Genomic DNA, 23,751 nt, shown 5'->3' with positions numbered 1-23,751 from the left:
ACATACATAAAGGGAACTGAGAGCAGTAGCTTATGGCAAAGACTAACACATGCTTACATAATGCTGCAGGAACTGGAAGTTCCCAGCTGTTCTGGAAAAAGAAAACATAGGAAGAGCTCCTAGAAAGGGAAAAACCTCTCCACTCCTTTTCCCACACACAATCTGTTACTCATTGAGTTCATATTTTGGCAGTGTCAGGGAAGGTGTTTCTCAGCTGCTGTCCCCAAACCCTCTTTGCTACAATGCATAGCTCACTGAAGACAGCAAAACTAGACACCCTAGCACAGCTACCCAGGGCTGCCTGCCAGGCAAAACTATCAAGCTCTTCTTATTTGGAAGGGGCACCTCTTGCCTGATTAGCAAGGGAAACAGGACCAATTGGATTCCCCGACAATGGACAGGTATCCTATGCTGTGCATGTTTTGTAATGAGTAAATAAAGGAACTGTAAAGTCATTCTCATCAGCTACAAATTCTCTCCTGGACATTGTCACTGGACTAAGCCAAATTTTATACTGAGCCACAGAGAGTCCTTCAGGAAATCTTACCATGAGAATTTCACTGTAGAGAACATATTCATGTAAAATGGGCAGGTGTTCTGAGAGCGCTGCCATTCGCTTCTCTGTGGCCTTGCAGCAGCGGTCAATGCAGCTGGCAATGCCCGTTAGGGAGTCTGCTATGTCTTCTTCCGAGGCCGACCACAGCGTGTGGATGGGGGCGTACTCCTTCATTTCATTGAAATAGTCTTAAGAGGAACATATACACATATTACTCTTCTGTTCATTAATAGATGTCTAAGTGATACTAATTGCAACTTCGTATTTACTGTGAACCAAGCAAGAGACTGAGGCTAATGTTTAAATTTGCTCAAATGACCAAGATAAGTAAACTCCAGTTCATTGTTTATGAGTAAACTAATCAAATAATGTATTGTAATTAAGTAGCTTTGAGAAATCTAACAGCAAAAATGCCCCAGTCATTTCACAACGACACACATACTCAGGTAGACCTGAAGAGGTGCATTCAGACACCCAATGAGCTGCATTACTTCACACTGTCTGCATACAGAGCAACGGGAGCCATGGCAGTTGGTCTGACTTGCTGACTTCTACTGCCCTGAATTCTCTGCTTCTTGGTAACAGCAGTGTTCCAAATACAGTCTCAGTTATTAAAACTAGAAGCTTTGTTATGTCTCAAAAGCTTCAGAAGAAACACTGAAGTTCAATGCTGCTCTGCAAGTGTTATCTCCTTCAGTAGTTTTTATTAATTTAAATACAGGGATATCCTACGAATTACTTATGTCTCTAGACCTAGTGATAATCCATAACCAGGGAGAAGGCCCACAGATCACTGAGCCATTTGGTAGGGCTAAACATGGGCAAACTGCAGTTCACAGGAGGATACTGTGAACACACTGGTCATGTATTGAAAATGCAATTTTGTCACTACTAAATTTATAATGAAGAAATGTCCTAGGAAAGGTAAAAGCAGTCATGTGGCATGAAGAGTTAATATTTACTTTGAGATTCTTTGGACAAAAAAAAACCCCTCTATGGAAGATGTAATCAAGAATCCCACATTAAGGTACTGCAACCAGGAATGTTCTCTGTATCAGAGCTATCCACCATTCCTATTCACAACAGTGAGGCCCTGCACACAAGCATTCTGACAAGTGCTATTTGAAAAATCTAGAAAGAAGATATAACCTACAGCATTTGGGAGCATGTTCAAAATTCTTGAGCTTTTCCAAGAAATATTTTGGCACTGATACCTTGAACCTACAGACCTCAGACAGCTACTTTCACTGGAGGGAACAATATCAAAAGGAACTCTTTTCACCAACATGTATTTTTCTTTTATAACACCCTTTCAATTCAGTGAAGACACACTGAAATCTGGTACTCCACAAAAAAGCTCAAGGACTCAGTTATTAACACAGTGCAGCTCTTCAAATTGTACTATATAGGCAAAAAAATACTTCAAGTGCTGCCCAGTGGAAATTCTACTGAACAGACAAGGTCTGAGATCAGAATAATCTCAGAATCTCAGAAAAGCCAGTAACTTAGCATTCCAACTAGGTGTGTGAACTACACTTACTTAAGTAAAAAATTAAGATTAAGCGATCCTTCTTGAGAAAACTCTAACAGGCACAGATTACCATGACAAAAATTATAGCCAACAGTAAAGCTATAAAAAAAAATTAAAATCTACTTTGTCAACAGAAAAAAGGTGCAGAACAAAACTAAACAAAGAGAAGTTTAGAGATTTGGAATCAAGACAGCTTTGTGTCATTATGAGATTGCACAGAAAACTGTACATTCCCTTCAAAGTTCAAAACCAAAGGTCATGCAACTTTCCAAAAAGCACAAGTTAAAATACAGCCATACTTACATTTTCTTCTTCCTTATAAGTCACTGAATGACATGTTAAAACTCTTCCTATTAAAAAATGATTCAAACTAACATGAAGGTCTGTCAAAAACATGACCAGAAAGAAAAACACAGCATAAACACAAAAATCTCCCATTTTCCTTGCTTGCTGGAAAGAGTATTTTGCCTGCCACAATGAAAACTACTTTTTCATTTCTTAAATCAATAAAACTGATACGTCTTCTACTTACCCCTTTCTTCCTTGTAAATCCTATGAGCTATTTTATCTAGTAAGTTTATTTTCTGACTAAATGTTTCCATGTAATTGTTCATTTCTGTAAACATTTCAGGACGATTTTTAACTGCTCCTCTTACTGAGGATGCTACAGCTCTGACAGTCTGTCCCATCCTGCTCAGCAAACCAGGACCCTGCTTCTTATGTGAGGAGAGTTCCTAAAGACAAAACAAGCTCTGTTTACTTCCAGGTACTTCTGTTAATTCTCTGAAAATAATAAATAAAGCACCTTTTTTTTCTTTTTTTTTTTTTAACAAAACTACGTACATAAACCTGTGTCTTTTTAGTATATAAATCTTATAATTATTAGACCAGTGTCAGAACCATACCTGTCTTGTGCATTTATTAGCTAAGCCTTTCTGAGCAGACACAAGCATGCCATCTATGACAGTCTCACAAGAATGGTTGAAGATGGCAGAAAACCTTTACCCCTTCACTCCTCAGGGTGAGTTAGCTAGTTTGCAATTTAGCTTTTTGAACAGAAAAGCAGATGTAACGATTGCAGAGGTAAGTCTTTGAGAAAAGATTATGTTTTTCTCAATGTTCCTGCTGGGGGAAGAATCCATCTATTTTTTTAACTCTTTTTATATGTTGCTAGAATAATCTTTGCTGAAATTCAGAGGCACTCTTTTCTGAGTACAAAACTCCTATTTGCAACTGGACACATCTTGCAACAATGCAACAGGAAAAGCCTGTATTTTTCTTTTATGAGATCAGTAAAACTTAAAAAAAAAAAATGAAAAAGACAGTGCCATGCAAAAACAATAATTAATTAAAAGCACTGCTCTCCTCATAATCTTGGAAGCTTATATGTGTACCAAAAAACATGCAGAGTTGAAATACTATGAATTTGCCACAAAAATCCAAAATGCAGTAACAAAAACAACTTTGGAAGGTACAGCAATATTTATGGCCATGTGCATGATTACCAAAACCACAGAAGAAAAGGTTATCTCAGGTTATGAATATTCCATAAATCCCTGCCTGCTTCTGACAGTTGGGTAACAAGCCATGGGATGACACTACTGAATACTGAACCAGGGAGGCTCCTGATATACCCTACTAACACAACATGTGGTTTCACAGAACTGTAAATAAAAACAAAGTCATTTTACCCAGGCTTGTGCAGTAAGAAAAATTTTGAAGTCCTCATTAAAAGTTAAAGTTGGATGATCAGCAATACGGTTCAAAAATTTATGTAAAGCTTTTCTTCGAGTCTCAATGAATTCATCACTAAATCGTTCCACCATTCCCTTCATTATGAATTTTTCAGGCAACGGCTAAGGAAAAAAAGAAGAAATATATCGCATAATTTGCACAGTATTCAGGGTATTATAACAGTTCTGCTTACTAAAAATCATAGGTATACCTTGGAAAATCCACCATGCAATAACCCAAAAGCTATATAAAGTTATCATCTTCAACTAAGGTATACCATGGTTCTTGTAATACACAGTGCAGAAGAACATGAGTACAACTAAGAAAGGACATAAATTACTGCAAATGCCACAATTAAAAACCTAAGAAATACCTTTATGTGATTTTTGTCAAATACATATAAAGCTAAGGCAAATAGGTTGGCTTAATGTTTGTGAAGCTTCAGAAGCTGAAGAAAGACCTCAAACATCTCTGTATAAAACTGGAGCCATCTTACAAACAAATAAAAATAACTTAAGTTTTAGCAAACAAACAGGAATAATCAGTGTTGGATGTGCTTCTTCAAGTTTGCTCTTCAACCAAAGGAAATCCTGATACCGTCTTCGAACCTCATATTCACTGGAGTCAAACTCACCACGGGTTGTCTGAAAACCAAAAGCAGAAAAAACAGGCTTAGGTTAGAATACCAGAAAAAAACCGTTTTAGATTTTGGAGAAAACTGAGTACTTGAAAGGAGTACATACATTCTGTTTTGTCCCTGTTATTGGTGTGCTGTTATTTTAAAGAACCATGATCATCAACTCCTTGAAGAGTTAACACATCCTATTTTAGCAAGAAATCAAAGTTCTATTGGGGGAAAAAAAAAAGAGCACTAAGCTGCACTTTGTGCTGTGACTTATAATGATTATCTTACCATAATGTTTCCAAATTATTGCAATAATTACTTTAGTGTGGCATTTTCCTTTCAGCAATCACAGTTACGTTCGTTACTTTTAGGGGACTTCTTTTAAAGTGATTAGTAATCTACAAGTGAGGAATGTCCATTTTTTAGCACTCTGAACAAAGCCCAAAGAGCTGACATATGTCCTTGGGACCTGTGACATTACTCAATAAGCCTAACATTCAAAACATGAAAACTTCAGCATATCAGAGCAATAATACTTCCTGCACTGCTTAATGGATTCTGCGGCCCATCATCGATTCCAGTTTTGCAGCCCTCTGTTAGAACTTGCCAACAAACCTTTAATGCCTACAAAAAATGCTTTTTACAGATTACAAAATTGTAAGACCGTGAGATTTATTTTACCACTGCTCTGTCTTCTGGAGGCAAGCCACAAAGAGCCCATGTTTTCATTAACATGTGCTATTTACCACTCATTGTTGCACGGAGATTTACAATGTGATGCAAGTAAATTCCAAAAGCCTCAAAACATGCTTTTGTAATCTAAACATTTTTGAGGGTTGAATAAAAATTTTTCAAGGTATGTGGGAGGAATGCTATTACTTTATCATCAACAACCAGCACTCCAAATTAAATATTGTAAGAAAAAAGAGATAAAAAAAGCAAAAGCAATCCACCTTACAGCCCTTTCATACTTGCCTGAAGAAAAAATGTTCTCTCATCTACAGAAACGGGCATAAAGTGAAAATTATTGGTAGCAACCTAACAAAGATAGCTCTCTTCCTACTCCGTAAATATTTTATGAGGAATTGATATCTCCTCTTATTTAAAGATGAATAATTCCCATTTGAAAATCTGTTTTTAAATGAATCTTTTAAGAAGAACTGAAAGTAAAATAAATTAACATTCTCAAAATGCAGCCCACAGAATATTTGCTGGTAATCTCAGAAGACCCGAGAAGACTGATCTTGCAAGGCTGACTTTCTTCCTTATTTCCTGTAAATAACTTGCATTCAGGACAATTAAAAATACACTTAATTGTTTCCTAATACTACTTTTTCATTAGAGAATTGTGGCAGTTTCCTCAGAAATCACATGCAACTCTAAAGGGGAAGCAAACATCCATATGTTAATGGATGCTGCAATTAGAAAATAATGGAATTGAAAGACTGTAGCAGGTAACATTTATGCAAGACATAAGACTGGTAGCCTGTAAGTGATCCAAAAGTCATCAAGATTTGTGCTAATAATATAGTGTCTTCAAAGTGAATCAGTTCTTTGGCTGTTTCCTGTTCCAGCTGAAGATCACAACAGAAAATGTTATTCTCTAATAGCACTCATTTTGCCATTGAAGAATTATTAACTATTTTCTCAACATAAAGAATCGAAACACATGTGTATGCAGAATCACACTGATTTTTTTCCATTCTCTACCACACTTTCATGCAGTTTTAGTTGTCTATAACTCAAAAATGGCAAAATTAAAGTTTAAATTTAGTAATATCCCAGAGAATGGTGTGCAAGAAGAGTGAAAATGCCAACTGTTATCAAAGTAAGCCATTAAAGCCATGAATAGATACTTACCTTTGTGACTACTCTGTATGTAATGAATGTTTCAATGGCTGTAATGTGGCTTTCAGGATCATCGACTGTAATGAAGAGATCTCTTAATTCTGGTCCATCTTCAAATTTATACTGGTTTATTGATGAGGGGGATATTGGCACTGAAGGACTGAATGAGTTTACCTCAGCCAGAGATGTATCCTACAGATAAGACATGAGAACATCCACATCAATACGTCTTTATATACAAACATGTCTCAGATGCTAAAATGGCAAGCTTTTAAATAATCTGATAGAACAGATAAAACTTGGAGCAGATGAAAGAATTATGTAGGACATAGCAAATCCATTATCCTTTTCAGTATTTGCTTTGGTGAAGATGTAAGAAATGAGATTTATTCTAAAACAGATGAAAGAACAAAATACTATCATTTGAGAAGAATGTTATGCATAGCTAGAAAGAGAACTTGCCTATGAACAGTAAAATTAGTTATGAACCAAGCATCCATTCATTGTGTAGGATACTTACCAGTTTTAATAAAATTGTTAGAAGCCGGTTACTGAGAACTTATGATTGAATTATCCCTAATTACCTGATTAAAAATGCACAGATTAAAAAATGATGATTTAAAAAAAAAAACAAGCCAAAATCAGAATCAGAATTTTTACTGGAATTGGATATTTCAGTTTGCATTTATTTTAAAATAAAAGCTGAAATGGAAAACAATTACAGGTACATAAATTAATCATATTTTTTTAAGGAAAACAGTAAGTAAGGATGCAGTACAAATTTGCTGCTTAATTTCTAAAAAAAAAAAGTCAAACTACTGTTTTGCTAAAGTGAAAACCACTTTTTGATACCACTGACCACTTCCACACAACTGTCTAAGAATATGCCTGCCCCCAGAGCAGCTGCTTCAGCAAGTACATTCAATGGTGCTCACTCAACTGCTGAGAAACAAGGTGGAAATTGGAAACAGGCAAGAAATCTCATTTTCTTCCATAGATGTAAGTCTGAGTGAGATCTACTAACCCAAAATCTTGAATGATACAGTTACTATGAAAATAAATTGAAGTCACTAATTCATAAGAGCACAATAAATTAATAAACTATTAGAAATAATACAGAAATTGAAATAAATCACTGTATTTTAAATATCAAGTATGGTATACAGCTTTTTTAATATATCCAATGCAAAGAATTATTTTCATAACAAACTTTAAAATTAATCCATTTTCTACAAGTTTTCTAAAAGGGTACTTAGATTACACTGACTAAGAGTGGCAAAGAGTTGCCCTCTCCAGTGCCCTGTTAACTATGGAGGAAGGAGAAAAGGGATGCAGTTAAAGAGAAAACTGCTCAAATGCCAGGACTGGAAAAGTGCGAGTCCACACTAACTGGAGTCATGGCATCATCCCAAGGCTGATCTCACAGGAATGAAGAGCACCCCACTGCAGTGCTGCTGAGCTGGGTGAGAGTTTGAATTCAACTGGATCAAAACTTTCTCTGGAACGCCTTATCTTGCTCTTTTTCTTTGGATTTATCAATGTACTCCCACAAATATGGAAGAGACATTTATACCAGGAATTATGCCCAGAAAGCGCTTATGTACCAGTTCTCCTCCCATCACTTACATTAAGTTCCTTGAACAGGGAGACAAAAAGCAACACAGAAGACTAAAGACAACACTTTAAATATTACATAGTGGCTTCCTTGTACACCTGTCAGTCATTTTACTTTTACTCAGTGTGTTTCTACACGATTTCTATACAGCCAGCACTATCCTGAGTGGTGCAGAATAAATAGAGCTATTCTCAGAGCCTGCTAGCACTGGCTGCCCATGGTCTAGATGACTAATGAGGACTGCTAACTCAGAGCAGCCCATGCAATTCAAAGTGCTGAGACAATGGGAAATTTCCAGGGAAGAAAAATGCACGTGAGCACGTAAGGGACTTGAATGGCCATATAATTTGAGGAGTAATGACTCTGCAAGGCCTAAATTGGATCAAGGTAAATGTGTTTCATATTTTCTTATTTTGTATGGGGCATTAATGTCTTAATGTTTCATTCCTTCTTCTAGATTGCTACTAAAAATTGCTCTATTCACGCAGGTGTCTGAAAGTATATTTTTATGTGGAAGGGCTTATGAATATGTGGTTGAGAAACAAAATATGGACAATAAAAATCCACAGAATAAGCAAGTCTTCAGTTTTGTTTAATGTAGCTCTGGTAGTCACGTGCACACGAATGAATGCATGTGAGTTTTAAACAAGCATCTGTCTCTTTATCCTCATGATACTTCAGATTTACTTCCAGTAATTCTTGAAGTTCCTGTGACCTAAGTCTGGTATCATCACATAAACACAGTAAAAAACCCCATGATAACTTTCTATACAGCTGTAATTTTGTGGTTGGAACTATGTTTTTGTGTGCATACAGATGAGGGCAGGAGTTTTGTAGCACAGGAAAAAACAGACAATTCTTCTAGCTCTTGGGTTGTGGAACCTTCTTCCTCTTCATCCATGCAAAGAGCATCAAGGCCCTGTCCCAGAAAACGATGTCCTTTCCCACGCCTCCCCCATTCCCACCTACCTGCAGTACCCCTTCTCTTCCCAGGCCCTTCACTCCTGACAGAGCAGCTGGCAGAGCTGTGTGTGCCAGTTCACAAACAGGTTCATGGCTTTTGATTTACTGGCCAAGAGACCAAAGTGATAGAAAATCAATGAGCTCCTGGTAGTATGAGGGCCATTTTCTGGGTCTCCTTTCTCTAATACTTGCAGTTACCCTATCTCGTTTGACTGCAATTGGTCAGTAAGACTCCAAAATATATAAGGGAAGGAAAACACTCATACAGCAGGAGCAGCCTCAAAATAGGGTACGCACACAGCTGAGACTGCAGCTCTTTTGGAGAAGACACTAAGCCTGGGGGTTTGTCTAAACAATGCTCTCTCCCAGAGCACAGGTCCTTGACCCAAGGTTGCCTCTGTGCCCCATCCATCCATCCATCCATCCATCCATCCATCCATCCATCCATCCATCCATCCATCCCTACCTCCCAGTAAAGGACATGGGGTAGAGTTTGTCTTATAAGTGAATAGCTTGGTTGTTGGAGCATTCTTCAAAGAAGCAAAGAGATTCAGGAAGACTGATTTATAAGTGAATTTTTTGGCCAAGAAACTATTCTGTGTCAAATCCTTGATGAACTTGAATAAAAATCTTGAAGAAAAATTAGTGTCTATGCAATTCTGAAGTGGCATATACATCTTTGTCAGAAATATCATTAAGTTTTCTGTAATTATGAAATGTAGACAAACACTATGAAACAGAGTTTGAAAGCAGAGGTGCTAAAGATTTTAAGTATTAACCAAACTGCTGACAGCTTTGTCAATGCTACATATCAGTTATCAAGCAAAGGCTAACTGAATGGGTATTTGTGATACAGGCAGCACTCTATACTTTGAAGCTAAAGGAAGAAAGCAGCTTGAAAACATTGCATCTGTGTGACTCATAACTCAACTCCCAGAATTTGTCTCTGCTGAAAATTCAGAACCTTTTCAGTGGTAGTGGAAACTAGAATAAAGTGAAACGCACATCACATCATTAAATGCTTTATTAGAGCTGCTGAAGATACTGGTCTGTAATATTTGAGGTATGTCAGAGGATACCAGGTCAATGGTTTATAACACTATCAGGTTAAACATCTATGGATTTTCATAAAATAAAAGCCCAGTGTTTACATTCTGAGTAATAACTTAGGGTATTGAGGTTGACAATTTTTAAGAATCTCATTTTTCACCATTTTGTTAGCTGGCACATTCCACTGCCTAGACTGAGAAAGACGAAGTTGATGACAGTGGCAGGCACCGAGCCCTGCACGGTTGCTGCCGTCCCACTTGGCCTGTAAATGCTGCACTACTACCTTACACACTCTGCATGAGGAACCCCATTAAGATGCAATTTAAAACAAGGTAGTCCTGGAACAGTATGTTATGGAAAAATTGGTTTTACAAAACTCCATCGTAAGCCACATTTAGCTTGTCAGATTCCCTTGAATGTATGGAACATGAATAAATAGGGTGTAAAGCCCAAACAACCTCACAGATTTTCATCAGCTCAAAAGATCAGATCTCAAATTGCACTTGAAAACAAACCATGAATTTCTGGTTGATATATATATATATAGCCATTACATGCAGGTGTCCAAGGTTTGGAAGGAAAGCTGTATTTTCATATAATATGACAATTTTTCTTGTTTGCAGGAATAACTTATCACGTAGCATGCATTAATAGTAGTTACTATTTCATATATGTAAAAAATATTTGGCATGAATCCAGGTAGGAATTTCAAGATCTCGATATTTACCATAAAGCAGCAGTAATTTGTATCAACTCCAATTGTTTTAATTTTTTATTCCCAAGGAGAATTGCTCTTGACAAGCAAGCAGCATAACCATTAATACACTGTGTTGATAAGTAGATAGCTTCGTGCAGAACTGCCTGAACTTCACTCATAAAAGGAAAAGGATGCAAAGTGAGCATAAACAACTAAAATTATACTTCAGCACTGCTTTTGCATGCAAGTTCAATGAATCATTCATCTTTTTATGTCAAATCAGGACTGGTGCTCTCCAAGAAAATATAATTCAGCTTGACCCTAGTTATGCTTCAGAAAAATGCAGGTAACTTGGTGAAATTTAGCCTGGTCTCTTGCATGTTACAGACTATTAAATCACCTAATAGTCCCTTCTGGTCTTAAAAGCCAAGTGTTTCAAGAATTCTATTACAGTTACAGTTTAAACACATGGTTCCTAAGAAAGAAGTCCTTATTCCAATAGTATTCATGCATACCACAACAGTATATCTCACCTACAGAAATATAAAAACCACACATTTACTCCCTATGACAATCTGTACTACTGAATATAAATAGCTTGTCGCATTTTCAAATTGGAAATGTATCTGCTATTTCTCTCCCATGGCACACATCCTGTCACAGCAGTTCTCAAGTCTCAGATGGTGAATGACACCCTAGCCCCATATATATTTTTTCCACTCTAGCTCTCTGTATGTCCTTTTGTTGTATTTTAGATGCTGCCTTGATAAGGCAAATAGATCCATGACATGCTCTCTTCTTTCACTGCTGAGAAGGCAAGAGGTAAGTCTTGTCTTAACCTGTACTAAATCAGTACTAAATGAGAAAAAATATACGTGGAAGCCATACCCCCCTTCATTGGTTTAATTAAAGCCAGCACTATCGGCCAGACTTGCAACCATGTACGTGGCTGTGTGCTCTCTGAACGTGGACCCTGATACATGGTCAGTTACATTCATTTTATTCCCTTCATCAAAATTCAGATGTTACCAAATTTCCTATGTGAAGGTGTGAGACTTAAACTGAAACTTGGAGACATTTATTTACATTCAAACACAACTGCAATTACTAAACAGGACTGTTTATTTAATTTACAGATACATGACCTGTTGAACATAAGTGATGATAAGGGTACAGTGAGTCCAGATTAGATGGCACATTTAAGGTAAGCGCAGTCATGACCCGCAGTGCTGGTCCGAAGGAGCAACCCCGCGTTTCGTGCTCGAGAAGTCACCCGTAAGTACGGGGACCGCCGAGCGCTTCCCCCTCGGGCAGCCCGGCCCGTCACGGAGCCGCGGTGGCACCGGGGAGCACCGTGCGTGCGAGGGGCGGGCGGGCAAAAGCCGCAATCGCCGCCCGGGGCGGAGCCGTCCCGTCCCATCCCGTCCCGTCCCGTCCCGTCGCGCCACCCTGGCTCGCCCGGCGCCTGCCAGGGCAAAGTACCGGCGAGCCCGCCTGGCCGCCCCCGGCACTGCGGAACCCGCGGAGGGCGCTGCCGTACCTTGCTGAACACCTCCAGGTCGTCCTCCTCATCGTCCAGCGCCAGAACCTCGGCGGCGGCGAGCAGCGGCCCCCGGGCCGTGCCGAGGGCACCCGCAGCGAGGTGCGAGTCGGCCCCAGGCCCTTCCCCGCCGGCAGGGAGCGGCGGCCCCAGTACCCGGCCCTCCGCCTCCATCCTGCCCTGTGACCGCGGGCGGCGGCCCCGCCGCAGCCGCTCCCCGCGGGACCGCAGCTGGCCGCTCCCCCGCCCTCTCCTGGCCGCGGCCGGCGCAGGGGGCGCGAGCAGTGCGCAGGAGTGGAAGCGGCGGCGGGAGGGCCGCGCTGCTGGGCCGGGGTGGGAGCGAGCGGGGCCGGGACGTGTCGAGTGTGCCGCCAGGCCCGGACAGCGGGTGGGGGACTGCGGCTGCGGCCTCTGCGGAGGCGGGACGGGGCGGCACAACGCCCACAGGCGTGTTCGTGGCGGCGCGGGCGACTCCGCCCGGGCCGTCCCCGGGGCTGCTGCTCGCAGAAGTGCTTCGGTGTGGAGAGCCGTGTGCGGCCGTAGGCAGACGCCCGCTCTGCTCTCGGCAGCCCTCGGGCCCGGGAGGGCCGTACCCCGGCTTTCTTTCCTGCGTTCTCCGGGTTGGTCTTCTTTCCTTCCTGGTAGGCGCCCAGGTCCCGCCACCGGGGCAGCAACCAAAAGCCGCGTTGCTGCTTTGCCTCATGCCTCTCGTACGCCTTGGTCAGCCGCTGTGCCGCTCGTAGCTGGACCCCTTCGCCGTGGGGTCGTCCTGATGCTGAGGCCAGGGACTACTTTGGCGTCAGAAATGTGCTTGTGAGAGCAAACTGACACCACATTACATCAGAAAAGCAGCGGGGAGAGAGACACCAAACATTTAAAACTAGCAAAGCTGTCTCTTTTTTTTTAAAGTAAAAACATGCGAATTGTGAGATTTCGAAGTTGCCAGTATTGAACTGGAAGTAATGGCCGGCGCTATTCATCGCAGGAGCCAGGGCCGAGCAGGGAGGTGGCGGCAGGGAAGGCAGCTCTGACTTGCCGTGGGCTTCAGCGCTTCCCTGACACCCGCTCCGTGCCGGACTCACGAGCTCCGCTGCGGGGCCGGGCTCCTTTCCGAGGCCCGCGTTCGCTCAGTGCGGAACAGGGCACGTCTTTGCAGGCGCCACCGCCTGAAATAGCTGAAGCCAACTTTGTCATTAACGTAAATTTCAGGAGTCCTGGGCGGGTTCTTAAACAGGCAGACACAACATTGTCTTTGTGTATCTTGGTTCCCTTGCTGTCAATTTAGAAAAGGCAAACCCCGTAATCAAACGAACGCGTTTTGAAAAGTATTCCTTCGTGAAACACTGCTGGCAGCTGATGAGGAAATACACTTGATATTTCATGCTTTTCAGCGAAGTCTTGAACCACAACTTGAAATAAAGGGATTAAAATAAACGCTAAATGTTCACTGAACTGTGCAAGGAGACAAAGACTATGTCTGCCTAATTAGAGAATGTTTACAAAGACTTTTTAATTCTTGTTTAAAAAATACTCTAAAATTCATTAGGAGCCTGGGGCAGTGGGCTTTAGGTGCCAGAAGCGTTTGCTGCGGGGGGTCTCTGGCGCGGATCAGCCGGCAGAGGGAGATGGGATGCGCCTGTCCTGGAGCCTCGGACACTCGCTGATGGCTGAGAACGTTTCAGTAAGTGAAAATAAACTATTTCTGTAGTATTAAAATAACAACTGACTCTGGTACGAGATCCCCAGGCTTCTTTTCTTTCCGACCCTGTGTAGACTGTCGCTGCCCTACTCCTCTTTGCTGTGCCTTGCTTTGCGCCTCTGAGGAGCCCGGGGTTCCTTGGGTGCGCTGCCTTCCCCACAGACTGCCACGGGCCCTCGGCTGAGAGCTGCTCACCTCCAGGTGCTGCGAGGGGCAGGCTGGGGCTCCTTCAGGTGCAGGTGCTTCTCATCTGGTGTCAAATCTACAGCTCTTCCCATCTCTGTGTCTTTCACGGTTCCTTTCCAGTGTCCTCGCTGCTCCTGTATCTTCTGATTACCTTCAGGTACAAAAGACTGATGAAAAGTGACTATTACAATATAAATTTTCTACTCTGTCTTTTGTACATCAATGAGGAGTGTAGTTAGTTTTCTGACTTTATATATAGCTGATAGCATATAGTTTCCACTGGCTTTGCCCTTATTTCCAAGTACCATATGTTGTGCTAGAGGCCTGCAGGTTTTCTGAATAGAATAAGTACCTACAACCCGTATAATGCCTGAGTTTTTAATACGTCTGTATTTAAATCCAGATGATATGCTTGTGAGGCAATAACAAAATAAAACTCATCAAGGATCACAATTTTAGACAATACACATCAGAGATGATAAATAAAGGACAGCCAGTCAAAGAAAATATAAAATTGATGTACTGTAGGCTTGAATACCAAGGCTGTTGTCTGAATAATACTAATTTTTCAAAGTTTTACTGTGCTCTTGGATTCTTTATTTCTGTTTGAGAGAAATATCACAAGATGCTTTAATTGGATTTTTTTCTTATTATAGCTTTTTATTAGCTCATTAATCAAGCTTAAGAAGACATATTTTTAGATTCCTTGCTGGCAGTGCTTATCTTTCTGTGCTTTATATTTGAAGTATCAGTCTGTAAGGAAAAGGTATTCATTGCCCTTCACTCAGAAAAATATGCATTGCATTTAACAGTTATTTGGAGGTTTAATCATCAAAAGGACCCCTGCTAAAATAAAATAAGAGACTGTTCTGCGATCACTTTCAGCTGCCCTCCCCACCCTCAACCGCAGTTGTCCCTAATTTCTATTGAAAGGGCCCAGTAAGCAAAAGCAGCTTCAGGGTAGTTTCCCACCCATGCTGAGTCCCAAGGGCCTCGCCAGCACCTCTCCCCTGCAGTATTTAGCACAAAGAGCATTTTGCAGACTCAGGAATTTCGTGCTCATTTTCTGCTGTAGGACCAGAGATGACTTGAAATAGTTGAATAATTGTTCTATTCAAAGATATTGCAGATAGTGTAAATACAGAGCTACACTTAGCAAAGGGGATTTGCACATTTCTCTCGTACTTTTATTTCAGAAGTGCATTGCTATAGATCTTAGTTTTTCTTCATTTCCATGTGTGTATATTCACAGGCTCTATGTTTCCTGGGCACCAGGGATTTACACATTTTACTGCAGATACCCTTCCTTGAACCTGTGGAATGAGGTCTTGGCAATAATTAAGAGTCAATGTAATAGTTGTTGTTATGCCATGAATATTGTTGCCCCACTTATTTAAAGAAATAGGTATTGCACTGAAACAATACTTGACAATACTTTGCTAAATAAATTTTAACATTTTGTAAAATATGGTGTTTTCCAAATGCCTATGCAATTTTCATGAAATACTCAAGCTTTCCAGGCCCTCCTACTCAGGAGCACTAAGTGGAACATTCTCATGTGCCAGGGTTGAGCTGCAATCACCTCCAAATTTTATTTATTCACTTAAGCCCAAAAAGCTATTTTGTATTACAAAAACGTCAATATTATTCCTACTCGCATTTTCTCTTTTTCTTTGGTAAGAGTGTTGATCCTAGCTAGTAATCCCTTCCAGAGTTGCTTTTCCTTGAACAAATTAAATTTACAAACACCGAAGCAGAACCAAGCTATTCCTTTGCTCTTATGTGCAGGCTGCATGTGATCCCTTTAGGCCACAATACCACTTTGAATACTTAATGTTGACTTGTCAAGTTTCACCAACTGCACAGTGATATGGACAGGATTAAATCTTGTTTTATTTCGCCGTCTCCCTAGCCAGGCAGCAGCGGGGTATGGAGGGCTCATGGTGTTTTACTCTGTTCCACCACTGCAGTGCAAATAAGCATATTAGCGAATCTGCTGACATTCAGCACCTTGACGCAAATGAGAGCGTTTTTCTAGGTCTGAAATGGATTGTCAAGTAGCATTCTTGTCAGGGTTGTGTAGTGCATAAGCAGAAGTCATTATGTTTACACCCAGAAGATATTTTGATGGTGAATTAAGGGCTGACCTTCATATCATACCATTTATTAGAGCAAGCTTTTTAGTAAGCTCCATTTAATGGCTCAGAATAAGGTTAACTATTTACGTTCCATGCCTGAACTCACAAGGAAGTTGGAACATTAAAACTCTCTACATTGTGAGCTGATTAGCTTTTCAGCTGCCTCTTGTTTTGTGGTTGAAAGGTAATTGTTAAGTTCTTATTTTTGTTGTTGTTAATTTAAGTTTGGAAGATTCTTTAATTGGAATATTGTAAAATGATTTATCTGTCAGATGGTGGATATCCTGCAAGCTTATTTTTCTCAGAGACTATCAGACTGTTTTTCCTTTCTGACTGCCCAAAGGAAATTACAATGTAGTGTACTCATAATCATGGTATCTCTTTTATAGCTGCAGATCATTTTTATGGCATTGCAGCTGTACAAAACCCTGATCGATATCTGGAGATGTGCTATCCTTTTAAGTTATGTGACTGCCAAATTTTAGACATGAAAATATTCCAAGTGAAGCACTATTGGGTTTCATATATTTTACAATATCTAAAAACAGTTCCCAAGCTTCATTAGATATGAAAGCATTGATTTTTTTTTGTGTGTGTGTGTGGGGGGGGTAATACTTTGCATTGTTGTCAAATCAACTCTACCTGTTCTGATCTAGCATTGTCTTTTCTGCTGGAGAAATGGTTTCATGTTTTCAAATAAATACTTCTGTTCTTGTTTTTTGGTGGACTGTACATTTAGCAATCTGTTCTGTATGGCGTGAAATACTGGAGTATATCCTAGTCAGAAAGTATGCAAAAAATATTCATATAAACATACATATAAAGGCATATTGAATTAATTTGATACATGAATCGGAGTTCTCTCTATTTTTAATTTTTCTGATGCCTAGTTTGGAACTCTAGGTAAGGAGAAACAGATTAATACTGGACCTCAGTTATTCTGTTTGTCAATGACCAGGTATGGTCTTGTTTGTTAAATAAATGAAAAAAAATGACAGTGGTTGATATGAAAGGTATTTCTTTACAGGTGTGACTGTTTATAATCCATTTAAATTGAAGAATTCTGTATTTTAGCTGGTACAGTGTAATGGCTCTGAAAATGCTGTTCAAACTGGTGACCAGTTTTTGATCTTTTAGGCATAGGTTTTGCCACTATTTCAAGGTTAATTAGCCTTTAAAGAATTGCTTTGTAAGGATTTAGCAACCTTTAATGTTCACACATGCTTTCAGTAACCTTAAAAACTTTCTAGTAGGTGAGCCTGAGTAGGTTTGTAGTAGGTGAGCGCTTAAACCAATACAGAAGACACATCGTGGGTGAACTAACACTCCATATTCATGATGTTTGAATAGACTTATTTTTTTAGATAGCAAATTTGTGTGCCTTTTGCCTTAGTTTGTTACTAACAGGATGACTATTAAGAAAGTTTTATATGAGGGTTTTTTTAGTCCTCAAATTCACATCTGAACTATTGACATAAAACTTGTATCTACATGCGACCTAATTAACACTTTAATACTAATTGATAGAAAGTGACATGTATAGAGGTATTCATAAAACACGTGGAAAATTCATGCTACAGCTACATTGTTAGAGAAACTCTCGCTTTTATCTGAGCTCTTCCATAAAACTCTGTATAATACTAATTGTAAAGGACAGTGATTCAAGGTCATTCTTGCTAAAAGTTTCCACTTTTTCTTCTACAGACATCAGAAAATTAAAAAAAAAACCCATCATCATAATGCAGAAATAAAAGTATGGTCATGTTTCGTAGATTATGACCCAGAGGAAAGAATGTGAACAGCATGGCTGCAGAGGGGAATTTTAAGTGATGTATGTGAAACTGCCAAAATGAGAATTGCAGCTGAAGGAAGTGAGCCAGCGGTGTAACTACAATCAATATCCAGGTTAAGTAAACAATTACAGTCTGCCAGTGCTGGAGGAAAATCCACACAGCCTGACAGGGTACCTGAAGTGTCTTCAGGTATAAATTCTGAATTTACTTCATGGATAGCTTTCTTTTCATTTGCACAGACTGTAACTGGTATTTATTTTTGTAATCTATAAGGCAAAACTGTTCTCAGTGTATGAACAGCTGTTAAGTCCTTGCAAACAAATGATGCATTTCAGTTAATAGTGGAGGTTGTTTTAAAAATCTGGGAACTGGTGAGACTCAGAAGTGACCAAAGAACAATGTATGTTATCAGACAATCTGACTGGTCAGGGAAGCAGGCTTATGAACAATTTAAAGATACAAAGGAGTAATATTGAGGTCCTTTGTGAGCACTGAGCTTGCCCAACATGGAAGATGTCAAGCCTGAAATGGAAACAGCTGTGTTTACAATATTTTAGGATATTTTCTTTATCAAATATTAATATGGGGAAAAACCCTTGTGTGAAAATTTGGCAGTTGGTCTAACAGAAGATTCTTCCTCTCCTTGACATCCTCTTCCTCTCCTAACTTTATTTGTTATAAAGTTGCTAAATAGCTCAAAATAGTTTCAACACCTTTTAAAGAGATGCCTAAATCTCAAAAAGAGCTGAGATAGATTTATAGTAAAATGAATTTTTTTTACACTGTGGCTTGATCTCTTACTCCTTAGGGAAAAATTCTTAGAAAACCTCAACATTTTTCTGCCAGCGTGCATACATATAAAACTACATAGTAGTTCTACTATATACTATACTATAGTATACTTTTCTAGTATACTATAGTAGTATACTAGAAAATTGTTGTACTAGTGTCCCCTAATTGTATATTACACCCCCCAAATGTCTTCATGTTTTAAAAATATCGGTTGCTTCTGGTGGACAGTAAAGTGACAGAGTATTTGTTTCCCTAAGCTTAGAACACATAAAAGGCAACAAACCAGCTACTGTCTGTTCTCTCCCCACTGCATGACGTGCTTGGGATTAGTAAGGCATGTGATATATCTGGTGGGAATGCTATACAGCAAATGTGTGAGTGAGGTGTGGCACAAGTACACAGGGGAGTAGACTTCAGTAGTTTTGTGGATTGGGGTTTTTTTTAATTTCCGCTTAGCATGTCTTAGTGTGTTTGCACTGTGTACAATTTTGGAGGCTCTGTGTCTTGAAAAGTGAGAAGTAGTTGTCTCCAAATACTGAGAACCACCATTGCCAAATTCTAGAAAAGAATAGCAGGGGAAACAATATAAATTTCAAGACTTTATGCCATGATGCAAACCAAGAGCAGAGTGACTTTGGATGGTATGGTCACACTGCAGCTGCAAGAGCTCTAGATCAGATGGGAAGGAAGTATTCCAGCAGATGTGATTTACAGTGGCAACACAAGCAGTCATTTGTTTCCTGCAGTTTTCTCTTTTGTGAGAAAATGAAGAAGACCAGATTGGTCTGTGTCTTAGAGGGAAACAATGGGATTAATTAAGTCATTATTATATCCAACTGATTTTTCGCTTAGGGATGATGTGATAGGAATGCGCTGATGATGTCGACCCTGTGGATTTGCAAGAGAACTTCTGTTTAAAATGAGGTTTGTGGCTAGACTGTGGCATTGAAATACTGTGTTCTGGTGAGTTGCAGTGAGCTCTGTAGTTAGACAGCATTGGTACTTGTTTACCACTGAGAGAAACAGAAAAGCTGTTAAGCAAGTTGAAACTGCAGGGGAGAGTAGGTGTACCTCCCCAGCTCCTAGGAATTAAATCCCTGTCATATTAGATGAAAGCTTAAATACATTAAATTTCTCTTATTTATTCATCTTTCTGATAAGCAATTGCTGGAGGGGTGCTGTGGACTTTAAAAAGGAAGACTATAGGAAGGAATGTAGGAGAACTTAAGAGGCATGTAGTACAATATTTACACTTAACCCACTCCATACTCTGAAAAAGTTTAGAAATCAGAGATGTCAGTTCCTTCTATCTTAAGTATATAACTGTGCTTTTCTTATCTGTGACACAAAGTTGCATGCTATTTTTGGCTTTGTTGAGCTTCTGAAGCATTAACAGAATACTATATTTTTTCTATGTGCCATATCACGTAAGACAGCAAATGACCATCTGCTAGATTGTGTTTCTCAGCCTGTGGCCACATATATTATAATAGCTGTTTTGGTGTTCTGTAAAAATTTCTCTTTAAACTGACTTAATGATTTATACTACCAAATTGTTCACATTTCTAAACTGTATATGAGGCTATTGAAACAGACTAGAATTTTAGATTTTTCTTGTTCTCATGTGATACACACAAGGAAAAAAGCAATGAACAGAGCACAACTATTGGAAAGGGTACATTTTCCATGTGCAACATGTCTGAAAGTATCTTTGGTTTTGCTCAAGAGAAACTCCAGTTTAACCATCTAGCACCTTTGAGACTCATAGACTGGCAAATTCCGTTGAAGCCAGGCTCAATAGCTGGGTGTAGGGGGAAGGGTCTCAGTGGAAAATCCATCTGGTTTTGAACCAGATGGGAATTACTCCAGCTTTTTAGCAGGCTGGAATACTTTAGGAGTGCCTTCATGTGAAATTGCATCTCTGTGTTTTAGAAAGCCCTTCAAGCCACCAGGAGGAATGGAAGACTTATATTTGGTTCCCACTCTGCCAGAAATATTTAATATAATTTCCTATAAGCTGTATGGATTCTGTTTGAAGCCCTATGCTGATGCTGATAAGGCAACACAGAAGTATTTTGGATACAGTGCTGCAGCACAAGAAGGCCATTCTTGCCTTCAGCTATTCCCTCTGCTAAAGAGAGTCATTGAGTAGATGGGAGCAAATCTCCTTTGATATCTGTGTGCCTTTTGAGGGCTTTAGGAGCATACCCCATAATCCCTGTACTTTAGTAGAACCCATTCAGATTATTCACAAGACAACAAATTAGCTGAAGGTTTCCATGAAAATGTGCTACTGGTTTTGGATGCTTTTTTAACTTTAATTTTGCAGAAACGTGCCTGATAGAAGTAAGAAAAGGAAGTAAAAGGAAACAATAAAAGCAAACATGGTAGTTATGAACTTAAACCCAGATGAAAAAAGATTTCAGCAATCCTCTGTTTATGCAATATATTTAAAAGTATATCTAATTAATAAAGCATTTTTTTGCTCATTATTTTTATAGTACAAAAATCCCAAGTAATGTAGTAACATGCAGATCAGTATGGAAGCTGGTGGAATGAGTCTCCAGTAAAAGTATGGCCTGAAATGCAAATGATTTCTAAACAAAACTATGTCTTTTTAAAAAATGAATCAGTTAATTTTTAGGTAACCACAATGCAGAGTGGAATGGATACAAATTATCTCGTAGTTGATCAAAAGGTAAATAATGGTATGTACTGCTGCATACTGAAGAAGCTGAAAATAGGAAATAGCTTTGGTAATCTGCCTGTGGGGGCTGAGGTTGGCATGATGGGCAAAAGGAGTCTGAAGCCAAGAAATGGGGTAAGACAGATTTTTGGACTGCCCAACCTACCTCCTGTTAACCAAAAAAGTCGGTTCAAGTGTTTTCTAGTGATGATGGAGCTGACAGTGAGCAGAAATACAGTTCAAAAAGTGAGGGGACGTGGCACTGAGATAGGCTTTAGTGGGCATGGTGCATTAGGTCAAAGGTTGGACTCGATGATCTTGGAGGTTTTTTCCAACTTAATGATTCTATGTTAGATGGATTACAAGCATGTAGTGGAAAAAAAAAAGGTGAGAAATCTGATGTGGGAATCACAAAAGGTAGAACTGCATATTAATTTATGAGGCGGATAAAAGAAATTAATAGCTTTAGTGCAACTATGTTGTTTGAATCAAAAACACTTCAAAATCAGAATGATAGAAAAATTGTATTAGTTTTGTGAGTCTGTAATCTTTTTAAAGCATTTCATGTTTTAACATTCTGTGCGTGGTTGAAGCTTTTAAGTACTACCAGGAGTTGTGACCATATGGGTGGGCAGCCCTGCATATGGAAGTATTTAACTTCTTCAGAATAGCTTGGAGAACAAATGCTGATAGTACTGGTTATTTCTGCTGGTAATAGCTGACAGTTTTTTCACTTCATCAATAAGGTTTCATTTAAGTAATGAAGATATTCTAGATGAGCTGATTGAAGAATGTATGATGTGTGATTCAGATAAAATTAAATGACAAGAGTAAAAGAAATCTGTATGTAACTCAGGATTTCAAAGCTCAATACTCTATAGATGTGAATTATTAAATCAATCTATCTAAGAAGCCCTGAAACTTAAATGTGGAAAAGGTCTGGAACTTCCTTATTCAAAAGTTTTACTACTCTCCAGCATTAATATCCAGAACGAAGAAAAAAGCATAACATAACTGGATGAATAGCCACATAATTAAAAGTAAATTAGCAGAATGTAAAAAGATTCCAGAAAGGACTGACCGGCATAGAAATGTATGCAAAAGAGTTAAAGAAGGATAGGAGTAAGGTGAATTAAAGACAAGCAGAGCTAGATGTACTGGATATCAAACATGATAAAATTACTCAGCCTTAAGCAAGCAGTTTCAGAAACAAACCACTAAGAACAACATGTGGTTGCTGTTCAGAGGTTAAATGTATTGCCCTAAAAATAATGAAACGTGTTATTCTGTCTTCATTAGAGACATTGCTGCTGATTGTGGTGAAAAATGGAGGTTGCATGGTAGGAATAAGTCCACAGGCTTAATAACAATCATTGCAACTGCGATACAAGAAGTTTGATGTACTGAATGATGGTTCCTTGGCCAGAAAGATACTGGCTCATGAAGTCTTGTTTCTGATCATGTGACAGCAAATACACAGTGATTAGGGAGAAAGAAAAATGGTCCAAGTGTTTATGGGTGCATTGGTCCTACCTTGAGGCTTGAGAACAACTTTTGAAGGAAATCCTTCCTGTACCTGCAAATGAGTGTTTGACTGATTCCAGCTTTGGTTATTCGGGTCGGCTGTCGCAGGACTACTGGTGTGGGCAGCATGCTGCAGGCAGTGCACACCCCCCCCCCAGAGGCCACATGTTCTCAGGGGACAGTTTACCCCAGCTTTGGGCTGAAACACAGTACAATTTGTACCTTTAGCTAGTATTAGACCTATTTTTTTTTTTTGAAGTGTCTGAGCATGGCTCAGTCTAAAAATTATTCTTAATTCCTTGCCTGTAACTTAATTTTCGTACATACTAGGCAGATCAATATTTGCACAAACAAGAATTTCAGTTGTAGGCTAAAACGTACCAAAACTTAATATAGGTGCAGGGCAGAGATTATGGAGTTTCTGTGACATTCCCCTCCCACTGATTTAGGAATGCAGCTAACTCTGTGAAGTGATCTTAACTTTCTTCTTGAGGATGAGAGAGAGATTGTGAAGAAGACACTTGAGTCTACAAAGATTTTCCCATAAAAATCAAGTCCACTGGATAAATTTCAAATTTTGTCCTGGAAGGGAAGTGCTTTAGACCTCTTACTATCACTAAGCATAAATTAAGTTGTGAATTGCAATCTGTTTAGAAAAATTACATATATTTCTAAATTGTATTTAAGTGGTGATGTTGTGAATGAGGTGAAAAAGCCCAGAACAGATCTTTTCCCAATAGGTTTCCAGACAAAGGAATTTTCTTCTTGACCATC

General features: G+C 39.3%; 1 protein-coding gene across 3 annotated transcripts in view; it reads right to left on the bottom strand.

Moving 5' to 3' along the window:
* SNX7 (sorting nexin 7) overlaps nt 1-12,482 on the bottom strand; it is a 29,232-nt gene extending 16,750 nt beyond the window's left edge. For all 3 annotated transcript variants that reach the window (XM_039555888.1, XM_039555887.1, XM_039555889.1), the window contains exons 1-6: nt 12,160-12,482; nt 6,307-6,486; nt 4,355-4,465; nt 3,779-3,943; nt 2,620-2,821; nt 548-744 (exon numbers count right to left, since the gene is read on the bottom strand). In XM_039555888.1, the coding sequence (XP_039411822.1) occupies nt 548-744; nt 2,620-2,821; nt 3,779-3,943; nt 4,355-4,465; nt 6,307-6,486; nt 12,160-12,333 (1,029 nt within the window). In that variant the 5' untranslated portion in view covers nt 12,334-12,482. The remainder of the gene's footprint in view (nt 1-547; nt 745-2,619; nt 2,822-3,778; nt 3,944-4,354; nt 4,466-6,306; nt 6,487-12,159) is intronic.
* Nucleotides 12,483-23,751: the final 11,269 nt, after the last annotated feature.

This window comes from Corvus cornix, chromosome 8, assembly GCF_000738735.6.
Source record: "Corvus cornix cornix isolate S_Up_H32 chromosome 8, ASM73873v5, whole genome shotgun sequence".
Lineage (NCBI taxonomy): Eukaryota > Metazoa > Chordata > Aves > Passeriformes > Corvidae > Corvus > Corvus cornix.
The sequence above is the reverse complement of the archived record's forward strand: the minus strand, read 5'-3'. Positions and strand labels throughout refer to the sequence as shown.